The 26,768-nt window shown below is 41.4% G+C and overlaps 1 protein-coding gene across 1 annotated transcript in view; it reads right to left on the reverse strand.

Annotated features, from left to right (window-relative positions):
* Positions 1–26,768, reverse strand: part of PTPN22 (protein tyrosine phosphatase non-receptor type 22) — a 90,986-nt gene that overhangs the window by 38,045 nt on the left and 26,173 nt on the right. The window contains exons 2-11 of the mRNA XM_075264088.1: positions 21,871–21,979; positions 21,062–21,138; positions 19,348–19,443; positions 17,844–17,882; positions 17,688–17,759; positions 17,545–17,604; positions 14,795–14,937; positions 8,247–8,313; positions 6,418–6,495; positions 4,387–4,479 (exon numbers count right to left, since the gene is read on the reverse strand). Coding sequence (XP_075120189.1) covers positions 4,387–4,479; positions 6,418–6,495; positions 8,247–8,313; positions 14,795–14,937; positions 17,545–17,604; positions 17,688–17,759; positions 17,844–17,882; positions 19,348–19,443; positions 21,062–21,138; positions 21,871–21,979 — 834 coding nt within the window. The remainder of the gene's footprint in view (positions 1–4,386; positions 4,480–6,417; positions 6,496–8,246; positions 8,314–14,794; positions 14,938–17,544; positions 17,605–17,687; positions 17,760–17,843; positions 17,883–19,347; positions 19,444–21,061; positions 21,139–21,870; positions 21,980–26,768) is intronic.

Genomic DNA, 26,768 nt, shown 5'->3' on the forward strand with positions numbered 1-26,768 from the left:
CGACAAGCGTATTGTCAAAATCATGGAGGACAACCAGTACTGGATCTTTGCTATCCTTGACCCCCGGTATAAAAACAACATCTCGTCTTTTATTCCGGTAGAGGGGAGGGCCAATCGCATCAATGCTTGCCACAGGCAATTGGTGCAGGATATGATGGAGATGTTTCCAGCATGTGACGTTGGCGGCAGGGAGGGCAGTTCCTCCAGTAGGCAACCAAGTTCTCACCGGTCCACACAAACGAGGGGCACACTGTCTAAGGTCTGGGACACCTTGATGGCACCCCCTCGCCAAACTGCCGCCACGGAGGGACCTAGTGTCACCAGGCGTGAGAAGTATAGGCGCATGTTGCGGGAATACCTTTCCGACCACAGCCCTGTCCTCTCCGACCCCTCTGCGCCCTACACGTATTGGGTGTCGAAGTTGGACCTGTGGCTTGAACTTGCCCTATATGCCTTGGAGGTGCTGTCCTGTCCTGCCGCCAGCGTCCTATCTGAGAGGGTGTTCAGTGCAGCCGGTGGCATCATCACTGACAAGCGCACCCGTCTGTCAGCTGAGAGTGCCGACCGGCTCACTTTGATAAAAATGAACCACCACTGGATAGAGCCTTCATTTTTGTGCCCACCTGTGTAAAGCACCCCAACATGAAACTCCATGTCTGTACTCAACCTCTCCAATTCCTCCGCATCCTCATACTCATCCACCATAAGCGTTGCACAATTCTGCTAATACTAGGCTCCCTCCACCCTGATTTCCCCCAACTCTGCTGGTTAGAGGCTCCCTCCACCCTGATTTCCACCAACTCTGCTGGTTAGAGGCTCCCTCCACCCTGCTTTCCCACAACTCTGCTGGTTAGAGGCTCCCTCCACCCTGCTTTCCGACAACTCTGCTGGTTAGAGGCTCCCTCCACCCTGCTTTCCCACAACTCTGCTGGTTAGAGGCTCCCTCCACCCTGATTTCCACCAACTCTGCTGGTTAGAGGCTCCCTCCACCCTGCTTTCCCACAACTCTGCTGGTTAGAGGCTCCCTCCACCCTGATTTCCACCAACTCTGCTGGTTAGAGGCTCCCTCCACCATGAATTTGCCCAAACTGGGCTGCTTAGAGGCTCCCTCCATCATGAATTGGTCCAAACTGGGCTGGTTAGAGGCTCCCTCCACCATGAATTGGTCCAAACTGGGTTTTTTAGAGGCTCCCTCCACCATGAATTGGTCCAAACTGGGCTGGTTAGAGGCTCCCTCCACCATGAATTGGTCCAAACTGGGTTTTTTAGAGGCTCCCTCCACCATGAATTGGTCCAAACTGGGGTTTTTAGAGGCTCCCTCCACCATGAATTGGTCCAAACTGGGGTTTTTAGAGGCTCCCTCCACCATGAATTTGCCCAAACTCTGCTGGTTAGAGGCTCAATCCACCCTGATTTTCAAAACAAATGTTGGTGCCAACCTCAACTTTCTACAAGGGCCAAATTCACTGCTGGTGACAAGCTCTCCTCACTGCAAGTGCCAAATACACATGTTTCAAGGTGTTTTCCTACTGTCAGAGAGGTGGTATGGAGTGTGTAAAGTGTGTAGTTGTTAGGCTGTGATGTTGGGGTAATAGAGGGTCTTTGGTGTGTTAGATGCCCCCAGACGTGCTTCCCCTGCTGTCCCAGTGTCATTCCAGAGGTGTTGGCATCATTTCCTGGGGTGTCATAGTGGACTTGGTGACCCTCCAGACATGGATTTGGGTTTCCCCCTTAACGAGTATCTGCTCCCCATAGACTATAATGGGGTTCGAAACCCGTTCGAACACACGAACATTGAGCGGCTGTTCGAATCGAATTTCGAACCTCGAACATTTTAGTGTTCGCTCATCTCTAATCTGTAGCATTGCCCGACTTAATATTAGGCCCCTTTAGGCTTCAGTGTCCCATAGTGACTGTTGCATCTGCAAACCCACCCCTTCATAGCTATGCCGTTGACAATGGCTTTGGCTAAAAAAAAAAAATGCAGCAAAATCTGCAACAAAAAAGCAGTAGTGACATCCAGCATCACAATCTTACAGCCTGATTTTGTGAAGTTTAAATTTGCAGGGCTGTACAAAAACGTCCTTGCAGGATTAAGGCCTCGTTCACATCTGCATCGGTAATCTGTTCGAGGAGTCCACATGGGGACCTCTTGAACGGACAACCGAACGCATTGGCAAGCAGTGAGCAGTGAAAGCACACAGACCCCTATAGACTATGATGGGATCCGTGTGTTTTTCCACATGGTCTCCGCATGGAACATACAGACAGAAAAGTAGGTCACAATCTACTTTCATTTCCGCATGACTCGTGCAGAGACCATGTGGAAAGCACACGGACCCCATCATAGTCTATAGGGTCCGTGTACTTTCACTGCACACTGCTTGCCAATGCATTTGGTAGTTCGTATGGGGGGTCCACATGCGGATTCCCTGAACGGATTACCAATGCAGATGTGAATGAGGCCTAAGCCTAGACCGTGCATATAGTCAATGGTTGGTGCAGAACTAGTTAATGAGTACCTCCAATTATAAAAAAAACTTTTCATAAATGAATAGTATATGTGAATATAACAAAACAGAATGAAGGTAAGGAGTAGTAGAACAGCCAATAACTAGACAAGGAAACAGATTTCCTTAATAAGATACAGTATATCACAATGTAACTCATACTCATGTGTACGCTTCTTCTGCCATTAAAGTTATCATTAGGAACCAGAGACCAAAAAAGAGTATACATAAATCTAACTCATGCTCAGTATTGATAACCCATTTCATAAATGACTCTTCCTTCCCTCCAACCATTTGCTCCATTGAAAAAGGGGTGCAGGTACACAAGTATAAAGGGGTAACTAATAACCATTAGAAGAGGGACTTGCTTCCAAGTTTTTAAATGACCTTTATTGAGATAACAGAGCGACACATGCTCTACTTATGATGCACGACCACCCTTTTCTGTCTGTGAAGTACAATGTAATGCCCTTCTGGTAATATAACAAAACAGCTCATCTCATTAAGAATCATTAGAAGGACAGGATGAAATAGACTCAATGTCTTGATGTTTCAAGGACACATATACAAATAAAGGTCTCTGGGACATCAAGGCACTCACAAGAGCTTAAGAGGAAAGAAGAGTATAGTATATTTCTGCAAAAGAGAAACCCTCAAGTGGCCATTAAAGGGGCAATCCAGGCTGAGTCATTTTCTGACATATAATATATGACACTTGTCTTCAAACGTTATGGTGGAGGTTATTAGTAAAGAAAAAAAAAAAAAAAAGCAGCATCAAAGTACCATGGCCTCTTCATTTTAAGGATCATTGTAGGTGTATGCTCATGTACCGGTATCTAAATCACCATGTATCATATGCAAATAGTATATTAAGATATAGCTAGGCACGTTCTTAATGTTCATCTTTGTTTCCTTTCATCTAATTTGGATGGAAATTCTGTGCTAATTTTTCAATCTATCTTTATGTTTCTGATACTCAGCACCAAACCGGTGTTGATAAAACCGGTGTTATTATGCCATTCTAAGTTGACGTGGAAATTAAAATGATTTGCTTGAAATATATTTAAAGGTACACACTTTTTACATAGTTGCTAACGGTCTTGAATTTTTTTAAAAAAATTCCATCAATTTCAGGTATGCCCGGACTGACAAGGAGTGTGACTTGCAAAAATGACACACAAAAGTATTGTGGTTCTGGGACAGGATTTAAATGTATCTATTTTACCAACAGAATAGAAATATTGGTTTGGCAATAAATCCCGCATCATATCAGTAAGACTTATTAACTGAGTCATGTATGATGTTAAGGGAGCTGCCACTAGAGGGCAGCATACAGAGGCACTGTTCTCCTAATTACATCCTGGAGAATAGATTTGCATATTTTTTATCAACAGAAATGGTGATAAATATGCTTTTTAAAAAAACAAACAAACAAAAAACCCGACATTTTAATATATTTGAGACATTTACTAAATTTAGGTCTTCTTTTTCTCTCCCTAACAGTAAGGAATTAGAGTCTACATGTTCTTTGGACTATCACTAGAGGGCGTTTGAAAGCAATGTATATACAGTATATAGTATGCTTCTACAATCACAGACAGCATATTGTCATACTGTGTATTTGTCATCTCTTCTGACATATCTGAGTTTTCTCTATGACATTACAATTTTGGAACATCTCTTCTTAGAACTCTGCTATGTTATTCTTCTATTATTCCTGCTAGAAATGTATGAATTCACTGACAAATGTTATTTTTCTCCTTGTGTGTCCTCCAACAGTCTGCCACTAGCAGCTCTTATTGGACAATCTCAGAGTATGTAAGGATACCCCACCTAGTTGTTAGATATACATGAAATAGTAAGACCAAGCACTTACCGTAATTTCTTCAGTTCCTGATGCGCTATTTATCTTCTCCAGTTCTCTTTTGAATAGATAGATGACTGCACTATATACAAGCTCATACTGTTCCTGGGATAGAGGGAAACAATACAAATCAGAAGAGAATGTAAGCTGAAGTGCATAGCGCAGCACTGCCACTGCACAAGGTATGGAGCCATCAGCTTCTAGCTTTGTACACTGTGACTGGTGGAGGTGCCAAGTGTCAGACCCCCACCAGTCTAATACTGATGACTTATCCTGAGATAGGCCATCAATATAAACTCTTGATATTTTACTTTGCACCCTGTAAATGTAACATAAAGTACATTTTGTCTGCTAATGACCTTATATGAAAGCTGCCAGAGACACTCTGACATTTGCATCTGAGGGAGAAGTGAGGACCATATTTTGTTGTCTGTACTAATCCTCTTGTTTTGTCTCCAAGGAGAAGCAGTTCCAGAATTAACTTGCAACCATTCGCCTCACCTTTTGCTACAAAGTAGCAAGTATGATAATTCATCAGTTACATCACATAAGACTGACTTAATGCTAAAGCAAAGGAACACTAAACCTAGAAATTAATGATAAAAGTAAACGAGAGATAACGTTGCCCTCACTGTTTTGTGGTCTGCAGCATTTTCCACATGATCATGAACAGTCTTGAAAACTCGTGGAGAAAACACAGGGGTTAATTAACTGCTGATATGCTCTATCTTGTACGTGCAAAATAGCATATTAAGCTAGAAAAAGCACCTTGTAGAAGCGCAAGTACTAGTAGTATGTACTGTTCTTCCAGGCGCACTCTGATATTATTGGACATGCGATAGCTGGGCGAGGACAGAAGGCTGTCCTTTCTCCTCTGGTGGGCAAACCTCAGAGGGCTTTAGGGGTTGTTATCAGGGGTGTAACTACGGTAGGGGCTGCCACAGGCCCCAAGACATTAGGCCCCTGATGTGTGGTTTTTTTTTTTTTTTAATAGGCCATTACTTGCAGAAGTAACCCCTATTTTCTTACCGACACAGCCGTCTGTGCTTCCCCTTCTGCAGAGGTGGCTGTGAGCAGGAGAGAGGATCGATAAGTGAGGTCATGAGCCAGTGAACCCCAACACACACTGGTATCATTATACTCCAGGGCCTTTTCACACCCAGGAGTATGATGATTGGAAGCTCAGGGGAGGTGAAGGACCATAAAAAACGCTGTTACTTACCTCTCCTGCGCTCCTGAAGGCTTCATACCTCTTTAGTGATGTCAGAGACATCACATGGCCCAGGCCAGCATCATTACGCATCGCAACGCTGTCCCGGGTCAGGTGACGTCTGGTCCAACATTGAAGAGATCTGCGGGCTGTGCGCTGGAGCCGGGGAGAAGTGTTTTATATGTCTGTATCCTCCCCTGGGTCTCCTATCATTATACTCTGGGGTCTGAAAAGGGGTCAGGAGGCTGGCGAGGCCCCATGTCAAATGTTCGCCTTGGGGCTCTGCTATTCCTAGTTACACCATTGGCTGTTATCTTTAGTGTTAAACAAAGCCCAAGCTGCAGATTACATGCACTTAAAGCCCTTTTCACTTTATTGACATATTTTTAAAAGCCAGAATTTCTCTGCAATAGAGCTGGTATCAGAGAGAAAAAAAGGCAGTTTAGAAAAGCGATCTCAAGCCTGGCAAGCAACTGTGTATATCTTTATATGCCATTTTGCGCTGACAGACTCCCTTTAACTGTGGGTGGCAATATATTGACCTACTGTAGTTAGAGAATAAGGGATGCTGTTACTGTTGCTAGTTGAATTACAGGACAATGAACAATTGGAGAAAGATTTAATATGACTGAGCACTTGAGACAGAGATTTCTTTATTTTTTCCCCTCAGTTTTAATTGTAACATGAATCAAAAAATAACTGAGGAACAGGAGGAGATGAAGACAGGAAGTGCTTGCAGTTTTTAAAAACATTTTTGTGTATTTACGGTGTTTTGTGTTCCTTTAGAGAGATTTCAGAATAGAGAGTCTAGTGAATACAATAAACCTACATACCTTGGTCTGGACTAGTGAAGACCGCTGTGTTCTCATTTCTTGGATAATGGAATAAACACTGAAATTTAGTGGAATAATCTAATATGAGAGAGAAAGAAAGAAAATTGTCATGTTTTACAGGTGGCAAAAATTCATTGCTCAGGGCCACACAGTGGCTCAGTGGTTAGCCTTGCAGCGCTGGAGTCCTGGTGTTCAAATCCCACCAAGGGCAAAAACCATCTGCAAGGAGTTATTATTATTATTATTTATTTATATAGCACCATTAATTCCATGGTGCTTTACATTTGAATGTTCTCCCTGTGTTTGCATGGATTTCCATCCCATATTCCAAATAAGACATACTGATAGGGGGAAAAAAAAGTACATTGTGAGCTCTATGTGGGGCTGACAATCTACATTTTAAAAAAATTAAAAATGATTGATCTCCACTTCTATTGTTCTGGATTGGTAATTTTACAGTAAATAGAATGGTAGGTTTGTAAAGGGAATATGTCACCTACCGTAAATGGCCTATTTTTAAACCATAGTTTTAAAGAATTTTTGATGATTTTATTTTAAATTTTCCATATCACTGTCAATTATTAAAGTGTTATATCGTGCAATTTTCTCTCTGACCACTAAACCTAAATATAGACCAAAGCTTGCCAATTCTCTAGGGATTTTCATCATAGCAGTCACCTCATTTACATCTCAAACAAGACAGACAGGGTCATAATAGAGGATGATACTTTTACAGATAACACTCACAGGGAGACATCATTATATTAACTACTAACAATAGATGATGTCACAGCTTATTATCATGTCTAGAAAACTCTCCCATAGATCCGAGTTTGCTCTAGATTATTGCTGCTTACAGCCATGACTATGCTGTACAGCATCTCACTAACTGCTGTTAACAAAGGAGAGAAGAAGCTCAGGTAAATGGAAGCTCCATAAACTTGTGAAGAAATGTAAAAAAAAAAAAAAAAAAAAAAAGAAAACAGATTAGAAAAAGTAATATATTTTGCAGAAAGAAAGATAGAAGGTTCCGCAGGTTTTGAAGGAAGAAAAATGCTTCCACGGGCCTGGAACGCAACGATCGCAGCGTTTTACAATGCAGGCACAGTAGATGGGATTCTAGCGAATCCCATGCCCACATTGTGGTATAAACCGCTGTGCAGACACACTGCGATTTCCAAAAACGGTGCGGTTTTGGAAATTGCAGCATGTCAATTGTAACAGAAAGTCCGCAGAGGACTTCTGTTTAGAGCGTTGCGGGAAGAACCGCAATGCGTTGCTGCCGCGGGTTTTCAGGCAACGCTTTATTGCTGCTGGTTGTCCCGTGGGGCCTTAGACTTAAAGGGTTTTTCAGTTTTAGGCTGAGGCCCCAATTTGTAGAAAAGCCAGGAGTGGCTTACAAAAGGAATTAGGATTGTATATATAGGAAATATTTATACTTCTCCCTTCTGCTCAATCCACTCCTGGCTTTGGCTAAAAAAAAAAAAAAACAGGGCAAAATCTTAGCCAAACAGTATAGATAGCCAATAAATATAAGATCACCCATCAGCTGTTCAGAAGGGATGCAATGTTTGCACACATACTGCAGGCTTTTCATTGTATATTCTGGTCAATTTATCTTCACACCATTGACTTGATGCAGTGCATGATAGCTTTAGCCCTGTCACTTGAATAGAACAAAGCTATAATACCCCACACAGCTGTAAATTGTAAGCAAATCTGATCTACTTATCTATTGTGTGTATATATAGTCTACAAAAATATTTATATTAATAATGTTTCTATCTATGACATGTAACAATTTACAGCATCTCCAACTATTACTTTACCTCATCTTTTAGAAGTCTCCATACATAATCAATAGCACAGATGACCCCAGTCCGCCCACAGCCAGCACTGAAAAGAATACAACATAAGAAATGAATTAAAGTGATGCTTTTGCCATATGAATTGCTATGGAATCAAATGCATAGTACAGAATGCCTGTAGTGATTATAATCTGCCTCTAGATGGCATTGCAGCTCCAATAATTCATCAGCTCGCCCAGTCACATAAAAGTATTTCTGGTGAATTGCTGAACAGAACAAGCTGCTCTTGAAAAACAAAGTCTTTACACAGCTCACTTCCATTACATAGCAAGTGGAGATATTAATAGTTTCCAAGTGATGTATTTATTGTGAGATGCAAAATATCAAGACAAAAAAAGTTTCCATACTATTGTATATTTAAAATGTGAAGAGATTAAACAGTACCGACTTGAAAAGATCCCCAAGTACAATGATAGCAGTGTTTGTGGGGTTCTTTATATCGAAACGCTGAAAGACAGTTTGTCTTTATGCTGGAACTGAGTTCCGGTGCGATCCGGCCCAATTTAAGCATTATTCACAATGATAGTCTCCAGGGATGCCTCTTATCACTCTTCCTCTTTGTCATGTTTCTTGAGCCTTCAGCAGCCACCATTTGTTTGCATCCTGATATTGGTAGAGTGTGGATACGAGACAAGGAGTTTAAAATGTCTCTTCACTGACTATGTAATCTTGACCCTTACTGACCCACATATTACCTTCCCAAACCTTCATGCCCTTCTAGATAAGTTTGGCAGTCTCTCCGGATATACGATTAATGCTTCTAAATTCGATGTCCTATCTATCCTGATTCCCAAATCGCAATTGGGGATCATTGGCTCAGGGCAGCGCCGCACCTCTAATGAGGCGAGGTGAGGCGCTGCGGCAGAATGGGCGAATTTTTTTTTTTTACTGTATTTGGTACTTTTCCGTTATCGGGCCAGCATCGCAGTTCAGCATCAGCATCGGGAAATGCTGAACTGCTAACTGCTGGCCCGATACTGGCTGGCGCTGTGTAAAGGAGCAGCGGATCACAGGACGCCAGAGAGGGGCGCCCAGACCCTGCCCTCACTCGCGGTGCGGAGAGGATGGTGGAGCTCGCCCTGGCGTGAGCGGTGTGCCATCATGACAGACGGTGTGTGCATGTCACTGCAGCCGCAGCATCAGGGGGTGACACCTCACCGTGTCCTCCCGGCACTGGTACGTGCAGCCCGGCCGCTGACAAGCTTGTGCTCACCGACAATCACCACAATCCCCATGTCAACCCACACCCCGACCCCGTCACCATCCTCTCCGCACCGCGAGTGAGGGCAGAGTCTGGGCGCCCCTCTCTGGCATCCTGTGATCTGCAGTTCCTTTACACAGCTCCAGTGCCAGCCAGCATCAGGCCAGCAGTCAGCAGTTCAGCATGTCCCGATGCTGGTGCTGAACTGCGATGCTGGCCCGGTACTGTTTTTTCTCTGAACCAGCGCAAGGAAAGGTGAGGGAACATAATAAACAATGTTAGTTACCTCTACGGGATCCGATGTTACTCCTAGGAGGCTTCAGGCCTATATGGTAATATCCCAGACATCACGTGATCTGGGATATTACCATATAGGCCCAAAGCCTGTGTTAGTAGTAATAGTCTGTTTCTTCTAGCACAGGCTTTGGGCCTGTATGGCAACAAGCTATTACTACTAGCACAGGTGTTGGGCCTGTATGGTACTGCTAGCACAGGCTTTGGGCCTATATGGTAATATCCCAGACCACATGACATCTGGGACATTAACCGAAGCCTCCTAGGAGTAACATCGGATCCTGGAGAGGTGAGTAACACTGTTTATTATGTTCCCTCACCTCCCCTGGGGCGTTGATTATTATACTCGGGGGGGCTGAAAAGACCCCCGAGTATAATAATAATTCATTGGTGTGCAACTGTGGGGCCTAATATACAGTCCTATGAAAAAGTTTGGGCACCCCTATTAATCTTAATCATTTTTAGTTCTAAATATTTTGGTGTTTGCAGCAGCCATTTCAGTTTGATATATCTAATAACTGATGGACACAGTAATATTTCAGGATTGAAATGAGGTTTATTGTACTAACAGAAAATGTGCACTATGCAATAAACCAAAATTTGACCAGTGCAAAAGTATGGGCACCTCAACAGAAAAGTGACATTAATATTTAGTAGATCCTCCTTTTGCAAAGATAACAGCCTCTAGTCGCTTCCTGTAGCTTTTAATCAGTTCCTGGATCCTGGATGAAGGTATTTTGGACCATTCTTCTTTACAAAACAATTCAAGTTCAGTTAAGTTAGATGGTCGCCGAGCATGGACAGCCCGCTTCAAATCATCCGACAGATGTTCAATGATATTCAGGTCTGGGGACTGGGATGGCCATTCCAGAACATTGTAATTGTTCCTCTGCATGAATGCCTGAGTCGATTTGGAGTGTTGTTTTGGATTATTGTCTTGCTGACATATCCATCTCCGGCGTAACTTCAACTTCGTCACTGATTCTTGAACATTATTCTCAAGAATCTGCTGATACTGAGTGGAATCCATGTGACCCTCAACTTTAACAAGATTCCCGGTGCCGGCATTGGCCACACAGCCCCAAAGCATGATGGTGAACCTCCACCAAATTTTACAGTGGGTAGCAAGTGTTTTTCTTGGAATGCTGTTTCTTTTTGGACGCCATGCATAACGCCTTTTTTTTATAACCAAACAACTCAATCTTTGTTTCCAAAATGAAGTTGGCTTCTCCAAATGTGCTTTTGCATACCTCAGGCAACTCTATTTGTGGCGTACGTGCAGAAACGGCTTCTTTCTCATCACGCTCCTATACAGCTTATCCTTGTGCAAAGTGCGCTGTATTGCTGACTGATGCACAGTGACACCATCTGCAGCAAGATGATGCTGCAGCTCTTTGGAGGTGGTCTGTGGATTGTCCTTGACTGTTCTCACCATTCTTCTTCTCTGCCTTTCTGATATTTTTCTTGGCCTGCCACTTCTTGGCTTAACAAGAACTGTCCCTGTGGTCTTCCATTTCCTTACTATGTTCCTCAAAGTGGAAACTGACAGGTTCAATCTCTGAGACAACTTTTTGTATCCTTCCCCTGAACAACTATGTTGAACAATCTTTGTTTTCAGATCATTTGAGAGTTGTTTTAAGTAGCCCATGATGCCACTCTTCAGAGGAGATTCAAATAGGAGAACAACTTGCAATTGGCCACCTTAAATACCTTTTCTCATGATTGGATAGATCTGGCTATGAAGTTCAAAGCTCAGTGAGGTTACAAAAACAATTTTGTGCTTCAGTAAGTCAGTAAAAAGTAGTTAGGAGTATTCAAATCAATAAAATGATAAGGGTGCCCATACTTTTGCACCGGTCAAATTTTGGTTTAATGCATATTGCACATTTTCTGTTAGTACAATAAACCTCATTTCAATCCTGAAATATTACTGTGTCCATCAGTTATTAGATATATCAAACTGAAATGGCTGCTGCAAACACCAAAATATTTAGAACTAAAAATGATTAAGATTAATAGGGGTGCCCAAACTTTTTCATAGGACTGTAGCTTGAAAGGTCCACTGTGGCCCCTGTAACCTCTATTGTGCCCCACAGCAGCCCCCCTGCAACCTGTCTTATGCCCCACAGTCTATTGTGCCACTGTGGGGCATAATATAGGCTGCAGGGGCCACTGTGGGATATATAGGGGTTGGGTGCACGGAGAAGTGAGGAGTCAGAGATGTCTGTGTTTCAAACTTTACAGAGTCAAGTCACAGCTGGAAGAAGTGGTCATGGCGGCCCAAAGGGATGAGACGAGAAATGTGGAAAGACGTCTCCTGTGAGTATTACTGCACAAAAAATTACTGCATTGTAATTATTGTAGTGTTACTGCTAGCACCCCCAACAGTCTCCCCCCCCTCACTGTCTGAGGAGGACAATCAAAAGATGAACAACAGCCCCCCCCCCCCCCGGACTCAATATGGGGGTGGGGGGGTGGGCATCTTTTGATCGTCCGCCTCAGGCAGCAGAGAGGCTAGGTTCACCACTGGCTCAGGGGTGTAACTACCGAGGGAGCAATGCTAGTGGCTGCCACAGCGCCTGGGAGATTAGGGGGCCTGCAGGCCACTGATATCTTTTTTTTATTTAATAGGCTTTTACCTGTTGGAGTAACCCTAGCAGGTAATGGGCCTTTATTTACTTACCGATCCTCGCTCCTGCTCACAACCGATGGCGCTTCTGAAGATGTGACTGTGAGCAGGAGTGGCGCTCGGTAAGTGAAGCAGCAGGCCCGCGAACCCCACACACACTGCTACGATTGGAAGCCCAGGAGAGGTGAGGGAACATACCTGTTACTTACCTCTCCTGTGCTCAAGTAGGCTTTGAGCCTGTTTAGTGATGCCACTGACATCACGTGGCCCAGCCCAGCAACATTATCCAGAGCACCAGGGACAGGTGACTATAGCTTTTTTTTTTATTTTTGTCACCTCCCTCGGTCTGATTAAAAAATACCATTTTAACCTAGACAACCCTTTTAAGAAAATATTTTTCACTAACAGAACTGACTTTGTCAGTTAATACACTGTAAGACAGTACAGTCACAGATAATCTGCTCTATTGCAAAACAGATTTAAGAAAATATTTTTCACTATCAGGACTGATGTTAGTAAAAATTATGTTAAAAATTCGGGGGATGGGTCACAAATCAAAATGCCCTATTACAAAACAGACTTAGACAAAATTAGATTATTGGCAACAAAAGGGTTAGTTGTCCTTGTCTGTCCATACTACTGCAGCAATCTGGTTCACACAATACGGATATTCTCCCTCACTCCTATGATTTCTATCACAAACCTTATAATTGATTAAATCTGACTAAACTGTGTTTTGTTTCTCTTCCTCCTAAGATTCTCTAGCTATATTACAACATTTGCAGCACTCAGTGCTCTGTATCCTGCAGTGGTGAATAACACATCGATGCCCAACTTCCACCATCAATGAAATGCCGATATGTAGAAAAAAACGTTCACAGCCCTGTGGTTTTCTTGTGGTCTTAGTGCGAAAGAATTTTTTCTTATGCTACTGCAGGTGCACGGATAACCATGGAATCCTGCCGGTGCAGGTACCAATACAATACCAATGGCGAAGTGAACTTCGCCATGAGGAAGGGGCTTGGACCCTGAAACGCGTAGGCGGTTAAGCATCGTGTGTCTATTGTCCTATGTAATCCGAACCCGTTTTTTCATGTAAGTGCTGTGTCCTTTTTTACATTTATTGTCACTGGTTTTCTGTTAAAGAAAAGGAATCACCTTTTTTAAATGGACTAATAAAACATAATGTTTTAATCTAATGCAAAACTGGTTGCTGGATTACTATTGGATTTCTTTGGATCACTGAAATGCCTCATGTTCCAGCACGCACCACCTTATATAGTGTATATGACATCAGCACTGTAAAGGTCCACCTATCATTAACTATTGGCTGAAAGACTATCAGCTGATATCAGATGAACATGGACAATGGAATCATCATACATAAAAACAATGATTTATTTGAAAATATTAAAAAACATTAATACAACAAAGTACAGAGACATCAACATATACATATAAGGGGACCAATGCTACCTGTCAAAGAACATACGTGGTAGTTGAGAATATGTAAGTATGTAACAATGAACCAATCCAGCAATGGAGTATGGTGATAAAAAATAGTCTTTAGCAGAGAGATCAGCATCAGTGAGTGTTTATATGTAGTGAAGTCACAGTGATAGTTTTCATACAGGGGTTAATATAGCTAGCTCCGCACAAGGACAAGTATAGAAAATACTGTGGATGCTGGAATGAAGTGAAGTAAAGTAAATGAAGTCAAATCATGAAGTATAGGACATACCACGATAGAACGCGCCCCGACGCGCGTTTTGTCAGGGGACTTTGTTGTTTTGTTTTTTTTTTTATATTTTCAAATAAATCATTGTTTTTTTTACTTATGATGATTCCATTGTCCATGTTCTATGGTGTTGATTTTTTGGAATATCATCTAAAACATTTTTGTCTTTAGTTGTATGTTTTCATATTTTTCCTGATGTCAGATGAAGCCAGAATGTCACTGTAACTCACAGACATGGGTGCCCTTTAGCGTCCGTTCACATGGCTGAAAGTGGCGTTGTTTATGGCAACGAATTTTCTGAACGGCGAACGGCACCCATTGAAGTCAACGGGATGGGTTTTTTTCCGTGCAGAAAATTGGGCGCCATAAACAGCATCACTTTCAGCTATGTATGGACCCTTACATGTGGCGACAGCCATTATAATTTGCCCAAAACTACATGCCATTTATTCAGTTTTATTAAAAACCAAACAATTTTGGAATATTTTGGTCAAACCTGGCTTGTGACAAACCAGTTTGCCCATCTCTAATGTCAACCAATGACTTTATACGGGTTACTGAATAAATTTCACCTAACTAAAACAATAACTTTCTATTTCCAGAAGGTAGGACAATTCAATATGAAAATGAAATTCTGTGTTCCGTACCTGCAGTGGACACATATTGGTGGACTGTCATCTCTCTGGAGAAGACGAATGTCTTGTATCATTTCTAAAATGTGCTTCACAGAAGAGGGGACATCGTGATCAGGCCAGTTCTTGTAATGAATTTGATGAACTATTCGTATTTCCTGGGTCAGAGAAGCGATGATTTATCAATAAGGTTTAGGGTTAATGCTCGCTGACTTTTTCATATTTTCATAACAATTTCAAAATTTGCAATGTTTTTATTTTTCTGTTGACAAAGCTAAGTGAAGGGCTTATTCTTTAAGTGTTTGAGTTGTATTTTTGTTTGGCACCATTTTGGGGTACATATAATGCATTGCTTTTATTAACGTTTCAGGGGTCCATGTGAAAAACCCACAGTTCTATCAATTTTACTTTTGTTTTTATGGTATTCACTCTGCATTACAAAGAACATGGCAGAATTGTCCGGGCCATTACGATTAGGGCAACATCATATTTGTATTGATTTCATTATGTTTTACAGTTTTTACAAATAAAACTTCACTTTTTACAAACAAGCAATTTTCCTGGGGTCACCATATTCTGATGCTTACAGTATAACTTTTTTAATGTTTTGTTAACAGAGATATGTCAGGGCTCTTTATTTGTGGGGCAAGTTGTACTTTTTACTGGTACTTTTGTTCGATTTATATGACTTTTTGTAAACTTTTTATTGCTATTTTATCGATATGATCATGCTGTTTAGGTCAGTAAATCCAGCAAACACACATGTGAATGCAAGGTAACTTTTCGAGAAGGAATAGGAAAAAAACAAAACAATTCTGTCATTTTTTTTTACTATAAATTGTGTACCATTCACCATGTGTCCCAAATTATCTAATGAATTAATTTTCTGAGTCGATACAATTAAATTGATACTAAATTTAAGCACCAGCTCCAGGCTGTACACTTATGCTAGGTTCTCATTTACGCCTGGTATCCATCTGCTTGAAAACCGTTAAAAAAAAAAAACCAGTTTGGTACAAACAGGATTCCAAACAGTTAAACAGCAGATACCCAAATCCATTTTTTTTAGGCAGACTAGTCAATGGCTGTCAATAAAAAAAACTGCCCGTTTGTGTTCCGTTTGTGTCCGTTTTTGACCAATCCACTTTTTTCCTCATTCTTCAATCTGAGCATGTGCAGAGAGAGAAAAAAATGGATTGAAAAAAGGACACAAACTGATTACTATCCAGTTGTATTCTGTTTGTAATCCACTTTCATACACATCAATGTTAAAAAACCATATTGGTTCCTGTCCGTCTGTTATTATTTTTTGGACAGCGAAAAAGTTCTGCAAGTCCGACTTTTTTCTCCACCCAAAAGAGTGGATACCAGATGGAAATACTCCAAGCACACACCTGCAGATGGTTTATACAACCCATTGAAATCAATGGGCTTAAAAACGAACTGTTTGAAATCAGCTTTTGTGAACCCAGACTTATTGTGCCGTGGAAGTTACATATCTTGTAAGTTTTGTAAACATACAGTACAGTTTGCCAAGAGGTTAGGGCGGGTTCACATCTGCTCCCGAAACTGGACAGAAGACGGAAACATGGCGGTCAGTTTTCAAACCCATTCACTTGAATGGTTTTGCAAAGTGACCGCCTGTGAGCATCTTGTGCTTCGCCGTGGCAAAACCATTTTTTTAAACTGGATACAAAGTCCTGCATGTCTGACTTTGTGTCCGATTAAAAAAAAACGGTTTTATTGTGGAGAGGCACAAGACACTCACGGGCGGTCACTTTGATTGTCTCCACATTGACTTCATATATTCTGATGGACCCATGCTCTGCTGTATGAAAAGGCCTTTATTCTCTCAGAGCCTGGGAAAATGGCAAGATTTGGTAGTACTCCAATGGACCTGTCCAACACCTGACTAAGCACCATAGAAATAGCTAAGGGTAAGTTCACACTGAGTTTTTTGGTTAGGGTTAGAGATGAGCGAACACTGTTCGGATCAGCCGATTCGAACAGCACGCTCCCATAGAAATGAATGGAAGCACCTGTGACGCCGGCCGGACGCCGGCAAAGTCAGCGTCACAGGTGTTTCATTTCTATGGGAGCGTGCTGTTTGGATCGGCTGATCCGAACAGTGTTCACTCATCTCTAGTTAGGGTTTTGGCAAAGATCCGCCTCCAAACCCTGAACCAAAAAACGCCTCACCATTCAAAGTATACAAAACACTTCTGAGTCTTTTCTGCTAGCGTTTTTTTCCACTAGCGACAAAAAAGAAGCATTCTTTTTGAAGCCGTGATCGTTTTCCGACTCACGGCTTCAATGCAAGTCAATGTGAGCCGGTTTATCCTGCTCGTGTTTTTTTGGTCAAAAACCTGAAGCGGAACCTGACAAAAACCTGATCAGGAAATCAGGCGTTTTTTTTTTTTAAATATAATTCATGACCACATCCCAAGAGGAAACGGATCAGGAAACTCCTCGAAAAACGCCTCAGGATACGCTTCAAATGGCAAAAAACGCCTCAGGAAACATCTCATGCGTTTTCTGGTCTGGTTTTGACAATGCCAAAACCCTGACCAAAAAACTCAGTGTGAACTTACCCTTAATGGTTTCCATGTTATGACACAGCTAAATGCAATTTTAGTGGTTTATATAGTATAACCTACAAATTCATTAGCATGAAGGTAAATCATTAAAAAACTGCAATAAAGCATACGTTATACAGTGCATTTATACCAAAAATAAAATTAAAAAAAAAATCATAAAACACTTACATTCCCATAAGTTACTGCCAACAGCCTGATAGAATAGTCTGTCTTCTTCTCTTCATTAGTCTAAGAAAGGAATAATTAAAGTGATGCATTTGCTGTATGACAGATTAATGGCTAATGGCCAAAACAGTCATCATGATACTTACACATGTAATAGAGAAAGGTCCGCACTGTAACACTTCACATCCTACCTCTGCCCAGTATCGCTCACACTTTTTCTAGTAATAGAGTTAGATTTATTTATTAATTATATACGTAACACTTAGATTTATACAATTTATACGATTAGCTTTTACACTTACCTTTCCCATTTCAAACTCCATACATGCCATAACAATAATCTGGAAGACAATTAAATACTGATAAATGGAAATTCTGAAGATACATGTTATTTGTTATGTAATAAAAACATTTAACAATATACAGTATTTTGTATCAGTTTCTTGTGATTTGTAAAGTTCTTTGCTTGGTATTCAATATATTTATATCCAGTGAATAAAATTTTGTCCTCTTGCTTGACTATTGCAGTACAGCTATTAGAGCTGTGTGTTGGGATACATTTTGGACCTGGGCACTTATCACATGACCGGGAAAGATTCTTATCCACTAGAAATGAAATGAAGCCATGAATGAAATCCTAATAAATGACCGCAAGCGGCAATACTGGAAATCATGGGGAACTGATTCAGAAAGTAAATTGTATAACTTCATTATACAAAGAACAACATTTTGTCTCTGAAACCGGAATACTAAATAAAAATGTCAGACTACAGATTTAGGAGCTTCAAGTTACTCTTCTGGGTAGAGTCCAACTGCCTGGACCTTCAGTAATCCCAAGAACGAAATGGGCACTATGCACTATGCAAAACGCAGTGGCATAACTAAAGTCTTTTTTTTGTGTGTGTTGCCCCTACACTGCGAGCTTTTGACACGTCACATTGTCCTGCTGGTAGATGTCATTATCCTGAAAAACTGTTCACATGTAGGGGTGAACATGGTCCACAAGAATAGATGCATACTTGTGCTGATACATCGTGCCTTCCACAATGATGACTGCACCCAGATGGCTGATGACACGTGCCTTCTGCAATTGGTTATTTAATGTTGACATCAAAAGTAGGCAGTGGTCACATTAGTATAACTGGACTGTGTATCTAAGTAAGAGAAATTAATAAGTAATACACCTCATCTGCTTTAGCTGCTTCTTTGTGCCTTGTACAACAAGGGGGCAGGACTTAAGATGTGACACCATGCACATCCACTATGGGAAATCCATTGCATTTTAAAACTTCCTAGACCACAAGGACCAAACCTTAGACAGTATAAGATCTCGCGCACATGACCAAGTATGCCATTTGATCTGGGTCCGTGTTTGCAGCCGTGTTTGAAGTGACATCCAAGTGTTAACAAGTGCATTCTATGATGTACTACGGAGGGCTTACAACGAGTTTTGTTCCAATGGGACCAGCTCTTTGTTCATCACAATGGATCATTGGATGCCACTACGGAAGTGCATCAGTCTACATACTCAATTGTGTACATTAGGCTTTAGTAAATCTGCCTCATTGTTTCCTATATTTCTGTAACCACTGGAAGTTTCCCTCTCTGCCAGTAGCTCCAAATAAATACAGGTGCTTAGGAGATAGACCCACCTAATTGCTACAAAAGATGCAAGGGTGCCTAATGGCATATTTGTGTTAATAGGGATGCTCATTTATAATTTACTGCAAGTGTTATAAGTGACAGAGAACATGTGATATACTAGATACTGTATATGTCATTTTTATAACCATCTGTTTTTCTTACCCCAATATTGTATTCCCAGATCATTCTCCAGAAGTCCGAAACAGTATGTGGCAGGGGACCCTGAGTGGCAATATATGCCCTGGGACCATAGATACCCTGTAATATGCAAACGTATACATGGTTTAGCCAGAATCGCAGGAGAAAATTTCTGTTTTCCCACCCTTAAAGGGGCTGTCCAGTTTCAGACCAGTATTAAGAGACAAATGTTATTGTTTGTTTAATGAATAGTTCTTTAATTTTCCAGTATACTTGAACTTGAACTAATTCCTCACGGTTTTCTAGATCTCTGCTTGCTGTCATTTATTCTGCCAGTACATAAAAATCAGTTCCTGGTCATGTGATATACAGTCCATGGTCATGTGATATACAGTCCATGGACATGTGATATACAGTCTATGGTCATGTGATGAACACAAAAGTGCACAATTCATTACCAGGCAGATGTCTGATTACTGTGGTGTGACTGTAATGAGCTATGCACATGTCTGTCCATCACATGACCATGGACTGTACATCACATGACCAGGGACTTTATATCACATGACCATGGACTGACTTTTATCCACTGGTAGTAAGCAGAATAAATGAATGAAAACAAGCAGAGATCTAGAAAACTGTAAGGAATTGACACAGAAGAAGATATATTGGAAAACTGTATAACAAACAATAACATTGGCCTCTGAATATTGATCTGAAACTGGACACCTCTATAAGGTTATTTTACAATCTTCACACATGATTTGACTCAACTATAATGTTCCTTATGATCAACTATAATCTGTATTATTGTACGGTTGATGTTTTTTCCTGCTTTAGGCTAAGGTCCCACATAGCAAGGCACAGCAGGTTTTTACCAGAGTGCTTTTCACACGGAGTAAATGCACGTGTATTTTTGCAAAATACATGTGAAAAAATACACGTGTAAAAATAAGACTCCCATTGACTTCAATGATATTTTTTACACGAGTAAAAATACGCCTTTAAAACTACGCCTGTAAAATGTCATTGAAGTCAATGGGAGTCTTATTTTTACACGTGTATTTTGCAAAAATACACGCGCATTTACTCCGTGTGAAGGCTCCCATATTAGTCCACAGAGTTTTCCTCTGCAGACTTTCTGCTTGCTGAAATCTCCCCAATGTGGGACTATTAAAGGATTATCTTCAGGTATACCTATACAGAATATGCAGGTGTTTCCATATGTATAATTGACATGCTGCGATTCACAAAAATGCAACGGTTTTTGAAATCTCAGCATGACCGCTGCAGATATTTTTCTGCAATGTGTGGATGGGACTAACCAGAATCCCATCCACTCTGCAGTGACTGTAAAACACTGTGGTTTTTTTCAACAGTGCTTACACTACGTGAGGCCCTGGCCTTACATGGTCTCAAGATGTGCTAATCTGTGGTTCTGTGAATTCCTTTAGTGCCTAGTTCTATAAATTTCATTGCTTGGCAACTCATATTCTAATGAATTTTTATGAAGTATTTTTGTGGACAGAATATAACTAGGGGGCCGCTACCAGTACATATACGCCAGGTGGTGGGTGCCAACAGGCTACTTGGCCTTGATATGGGTATTTATACACAGGGATGTGGAAACTAACCCTAACGTTGTATAGACTCCTGGTTTTGCTTATAGGTTCTATGCTGTATATAATTTGATTTAGTTAATCTTTTATGCAGAAAACATGATTATTAAACTATGTACCTTAATAAAACTGGCGTTGATATAATCTGTGTCTTCATCAGAGGTGATCAACGAGAGTTCGACGCGACTGTGGTCAACTGCAATAAAGAGAAAAAAAGTGAAGTAACTTTGAAAACTTTCCTGCTTGCCAAACTATATAGTGCACCACATATATATAGTGCACCACAACACGTTTTGTATGAGTGTCATGCTTGTTCTAGAACGCATTTGTTCACGTATAGTGTATTTTACCACAAACCCGCTGAAAGTTTCCATTCCACCTGTTTATTGTCCGCCCACCCAGAGCCTTCTCTCTTTTTCTATTTAGCCACAGTACGTTTGCATGTATATATATGAAGTTATAACACTAAAGTAGAAAAAAATGACAAATTAGACTATGTTAGATAGGGTAAGCAACTGACTACAACACTGTAGAAAAGGTTCAGGCAGGTGTGGAAAAAATGCTCCAAAGTAAGTTTTTAAAAAATTTATTTTTGTCAATTAAAAAAATTAAGTGGATGAATAAAAAAGACATTAAATCAATATTAGGTATTAGGTATGACCACCCTTTTCCTTCGTAACAACTTCTATTCTTCTAGGCAGGAAGGTTGCTCCAGATATGAAGGAGAACTAACCACAGATCTTGGATGACGGTGAGGTCAGCGTCTGTGGAGGCCTTATCATCACTTCCAAGACTCCTCCTCCAAATAGTGGTCACACCAAATATTTTGTTCACGGGAAGGGTTTAGTTTAGTTAATTTTTCATTTTATCCCATTGTAATACAATGCAAAATAATATTCAAAATGAGTAATTGTTATGTAAAACTTACATGGAAAGATATCTTTGTATCGATTCTTCTTAAAGTTATCTGGACTTTGTGCTGCCCGTGTAGTGTAGTTGTTATCAGTCTTATATTTTGCAGATTGTCGTTTCAAATTCTGTTGTGTGGTTAAAAAGGTACGATCATTTATTATAGTACTTAACATATACAATATATATACAGTGTTTATATAGCTATATTAAATAAATACCGTTATATCAATTCTTCCTTTCTTTGGTAGTTGTTATATAAGCCATTTATAATTCACAATGAACAAAATCATATTATTTTTAACCCCCTAGCAGCCACATTGAAATTTGAATAACCCTCCTGAAAATGTCACTTTATGGGAGCCTGCACAAAGGGTAAATGCTCGCTCATTCTGAACCTAAAACTTGTTCAGAGTGAGCGGCGTAAAAAACAGATCCCATTGAATTTAATGGGTGCCGGCATGCGCGCTACCCAATGAAATCAATGAGAGGCTTTTTTACTTATTGCTTTCAATGTGATATGCGGTGACAATTGGTATTGAGGGCATCTCTGCAGGGATCCGTCTTAAAAGTATTTATGAAATGTTAAGTTTTATACGTTGCAACAGTGCCTTTAGTTAGACATAAACAGTGCAATTCACTAATGATACAGGCATAAACAATATATTCACTAATGATACAGACATAAACAATATATTCACTAATGATATATAGGGGCTTACAAGTAGTTATTTCTATTTTGACAGCAATTTGTCAAATGGGAATAATCTTTTAATGTGACAGCCTCATATAGCTGTTGGCACTGGGGACTGTAGAGCACACTTGGAAGAAGGAATATGGTTAGATGGCAAGGTAACCTTAGCTATAGTATGTGGGTGTATGTGATGCAGGCAAGAAGGAGTTAATTGTTGTACAATTAAATGTGCATCTTTTTAATACTGTTGACAATGCATTTCAGTTCCTCTTATTTCCATTCAAAGGCTGAACCGCACCTGACTATGTTGTGTTTATAAAGGCTGTTAGCCCTGAATCCTGCACTACTATTTCTGGAGACAATTCTAGTCTTGGTTGACTGTGGAAAAATGTCACAATGGTTTTTGCTCCCAAAATGCTGCCCTCGTTCAGTTACTGAAGTATGTTGCCTACGACAAAATGCCCATTTCTTGGACAATGCACCCCTTGCTATTCTATAAAAAAATCTATTTATTAGAATATTTTGTCTTTTACTGTGATCAAAGTCACAAGGTATAAGTGTTATATAAGATTATCAAGCCACGGGTTTAACTAGCCAAGACTAAGCCCCATAGCAAACTTTTGACTTGGGTTCGTCCACACCACATAGCGCCCCCTTTCCTGGCCCCCACACAGTATAACACCCCATTTACACACACTATAATGTCCCAACGTGGCGTCCAGACCATATAACGTCCCATAGCATCCCCTCTACACAGTGTAATGTCCCATAGCGGCCCGTCCCCACTGTATAATGTCCCATAGCAGCCCCTCCCCACAGTATAATGTCCCAAAGTGACCTCCACATAGTATAGTGTCTCATAGTGGCCTTCCACACAGTATAATGTCACACAACAGCCCCTACACACAGTATAATGTTCCATAACGACCCCTCCACACAGTATAATGTTCCATATTGGTCCCTCCACAGTATAATGTCCCATAGTGACCACTCCACACAGTAAAATGTCCCATAGTGTCTTCTCCACACAATATAATGTCCCACAGCAGCCCTTTCTCACAGTATAATGTAAGGACTCTTTCACTTCCCCTTCTTCCTTCCAGGGGGCTCCAGCGACATGATATGGAACGCAGAAGGGGAAGTATAGGTAGCCATGTGCAGGAGCGAGGTTCGGTAAGTAAATAGGGCCCATTACCTGCTACGTTGGTACTTACACCACTGTATCAAATCAATAGTACTTAAAGGTATTTTCATAAACTATTTTCTCCCTTCTTGCAGACTTAACAGGAAATCTTTAAAGTCACAACACATAACGTTTTACGCACCAGTCAAAAGCTTTATAAAAGAATGTTCCATTTAATACTTTTTTCGCTATGATGGAAACAGAAGTGATACCCATTTTAATTGTGGAACTTGTTTTTACACCTATGGATGGCTGCATTAATATCAAAATATGACTGTACAGCAACATATTTTTCTCAACCCAGGTTTATATTTAGATACTAAAGTTTCAGAAATTTAGCTCTAGTAAATCTCTGTAGGGTCACCCCATGACACCTCATATTTTCTAAGCAATAGTATGTTATTATTAGAGATGAGCGAACACTAAAATGTTCGAGGTTCGAAATTCGATTCGAACAGCCGCTCACTGTTCGAGTGTTCGAATGGGTTTCGAACCCCATTATAGTCTATGGGGAACATAAACTCGTTAAGGGGGAAACCCAAATTCGTGTCTGGAGGGTCACCAAGTCCACTATGACACCCCAGGAAATGATACCAACACCCTGGAATGACACTGGTACAGCAGGGGAAGCATGTCTGGGGGCATAAAAGTCACTTTATTTCATGGAAATCCCTGTCAGTTTGCGATTTTCGCAAGCTAACTTTTCCCCATAGAAATGCATTGGCCAGTGCTGATTGGCCAGAGTACGGAACTCGACCAATCAGCGCTGGCTCTGCTGGAGGAGGCGGAGTCTAAGATAGCTCCACACCAGTCTCCATTCAGGTCCGACCTTAGACTCCGCCTCCTCCGGCAGAGCCAGCGCTGATTGGCCGAAGGCTGGCCAATGCATTCCTATGCGAATGCAGACTTAGCAGTGCTGAGTCAGTTTTGCTCAACTACACATCTGATGCACACTCGGCACTGCTACATCAGATGTAGCAATCTGATGTAGCAGAGCCGAGGGTGCACTAGAACCCCTGTGCAAACTCAGTTCACGCTAATAGAATGCATTGGCCAGCGCTGATTGGCCAATGCATTCTATTAGCCCGATGAAGTAGAGCTGAATGTGTGTGCTAAGCACACTCATTCAGCACTGCTTCATCACGCCAATACAATGCATTAGCCAGTGCTGATTGGCCAGAGTACGGAATTCGGCCAATCAGCGCTGGCCAATGCATTCTATTAGCCCGATGAAGTAGAGCTGAATGTGTGTGCTAAGCACACACATTCAGCACTGCTTCATCACGCCAATACAATGCATTAGCCAGTGCTGATTGGCCAGAGTACGGAATTCGGCCAATCAGCGCTGGCTCTGCTGGAGGAGGCGGAGTCTAAGGTCGGACCTGAATGGAGACTGGTGTGGAGCGATCTTAGACTCCGCCTCCTCCAGCAGAGCCAGCGCTGATTGGCCGAATTCCGTACTCTGGCCAATCAGCGCTGGCCAATGCATTCTATTAGCCCGATGAAGTAGAGCTGAATGTGTGTGCTAACTCCTGTGCAAACTCAGTTCACGCTAATAGAATGCATTGGCCAGCGCTGATTGGCCAATGCATTCTATTAGCCCGATGAAGTAGAGCTGAATGTGTGTGCTAAGCACACACATTCAGCACTGCTTCATCACGCCAATACAATGCATTAGCCAGTGCTGATTGGCCAGAGTACGGAATTCGGCCAATCAGCGCTGGCCAATGCATTCTATTAGCCCGATGAAGTAGAGCTGAATGTGTGTGCTTAGCACACACATTCAGCTCTACTTCATCAGGCTAATAGAATACATTGGCCAATCAGCGCTGGCCAATGCATTCTATTAGCTTGATGAAGCAGAGTGTGCACAAGGGTTCAAGCGCACCCTCGGCTCTGATGTAGCAGAGCTGAGGGTGCACAAGGGTTCAAGTGCACCCTCGGCTCTCCTACATCAGAGCCGAGGGTGCGCTTGAACCCTTGTGCAGCCTCGGCTCTGCTACATCAGAGCCGAGGGTGCGCTTGAACCCTTGTGCACACTCTGCTTCATCAAGCTAATAGAATGCATTGGCCAGCACTGATTGGCCAGAGTACGGAATTCGGCCAATCAGCGCTGGCCAATGCATCCCTATGGGAAAAAGTTTATCTCACAAAAATCACAATTACACACCCGATAGAGCCCCAAAAAGTTATTTTTAATAACATTCCCCCCTAAATAAAGGTTATCCCTAGCTATCCCTGCCTGTACAGCTATCCCTGTCTCATAGTCACAAAGTTCACATTCTCATATGACCCGGATTTGAAATCCACTATTCGTCTAAAATGGAGGTCACCTGATTTCGGCAGCCAATGACTTTTTCCAATTTTTTTCAATGCCCCCGGTGTCGTAGTTCCTGTCCCACCTCCCCTGCGCTGTTATTGGTGCAAAAAAGGCGCCAGGGAAGGTGGGAGGGGAATCGAATTTTGGCGCACTTTACCACGTGGTGTTCGATTCGATTCGAACATGGCGAACACCCTGATATCCGATCGAACATGTGTTCGATAGAACACTGTTCGCTCATCTCTAGTTATTATACTAACAATAGTATATCGTTTCCAGTGGAAGGGTGTATATAGGCTAATATTGTATTTCAAGGAGTACCAGACCAATGTTTAACTCTGCAGTGCAAGAAATCCCAGTACCCTTAAAGTGGTCAAACATGTTTGAGTAGGTGAGCTATGACCATCCCCTATTGTCAATGATTTGCTCTTGTCTTTTGTCTTCTGCTTTTATGAGCCATTCCTGCTACATGTCATTGTAATGCTGACTGTGATGATGAAATGACCGCTGTGATCTCTACAGAACAGGAAGTGTCAGTCTATTGTGAGGCTCAGTGGTTAGTATGAAAGCTTCAGCGTTTCAAGATTATTTTCTAACAGACAGTATGGCATGGAGAATAAGCTTGAAAATGTCTTAAAATATGTTTAACATAAAAATTATTTGATTTGAATTGTATGTCACTATTGAGCAATACATTAGCTTTAAAAGCTTTGCCAACTA

Source organism: Leptodactylus fuscus, chromosome 2 (assembly GCF_031893055.1).
Source record: "Leptodactylus fuscus isolate aLepFus1 chromosome 2, aLepFus1.hap2, whole genome shotgun sequence".
Lineage (NCBI taxonomy): Eukaryota > Metazoa > Chordata > Amphibia > Anura > Leptodactylidae > Leptodactylus > Leptodactylus fuscus.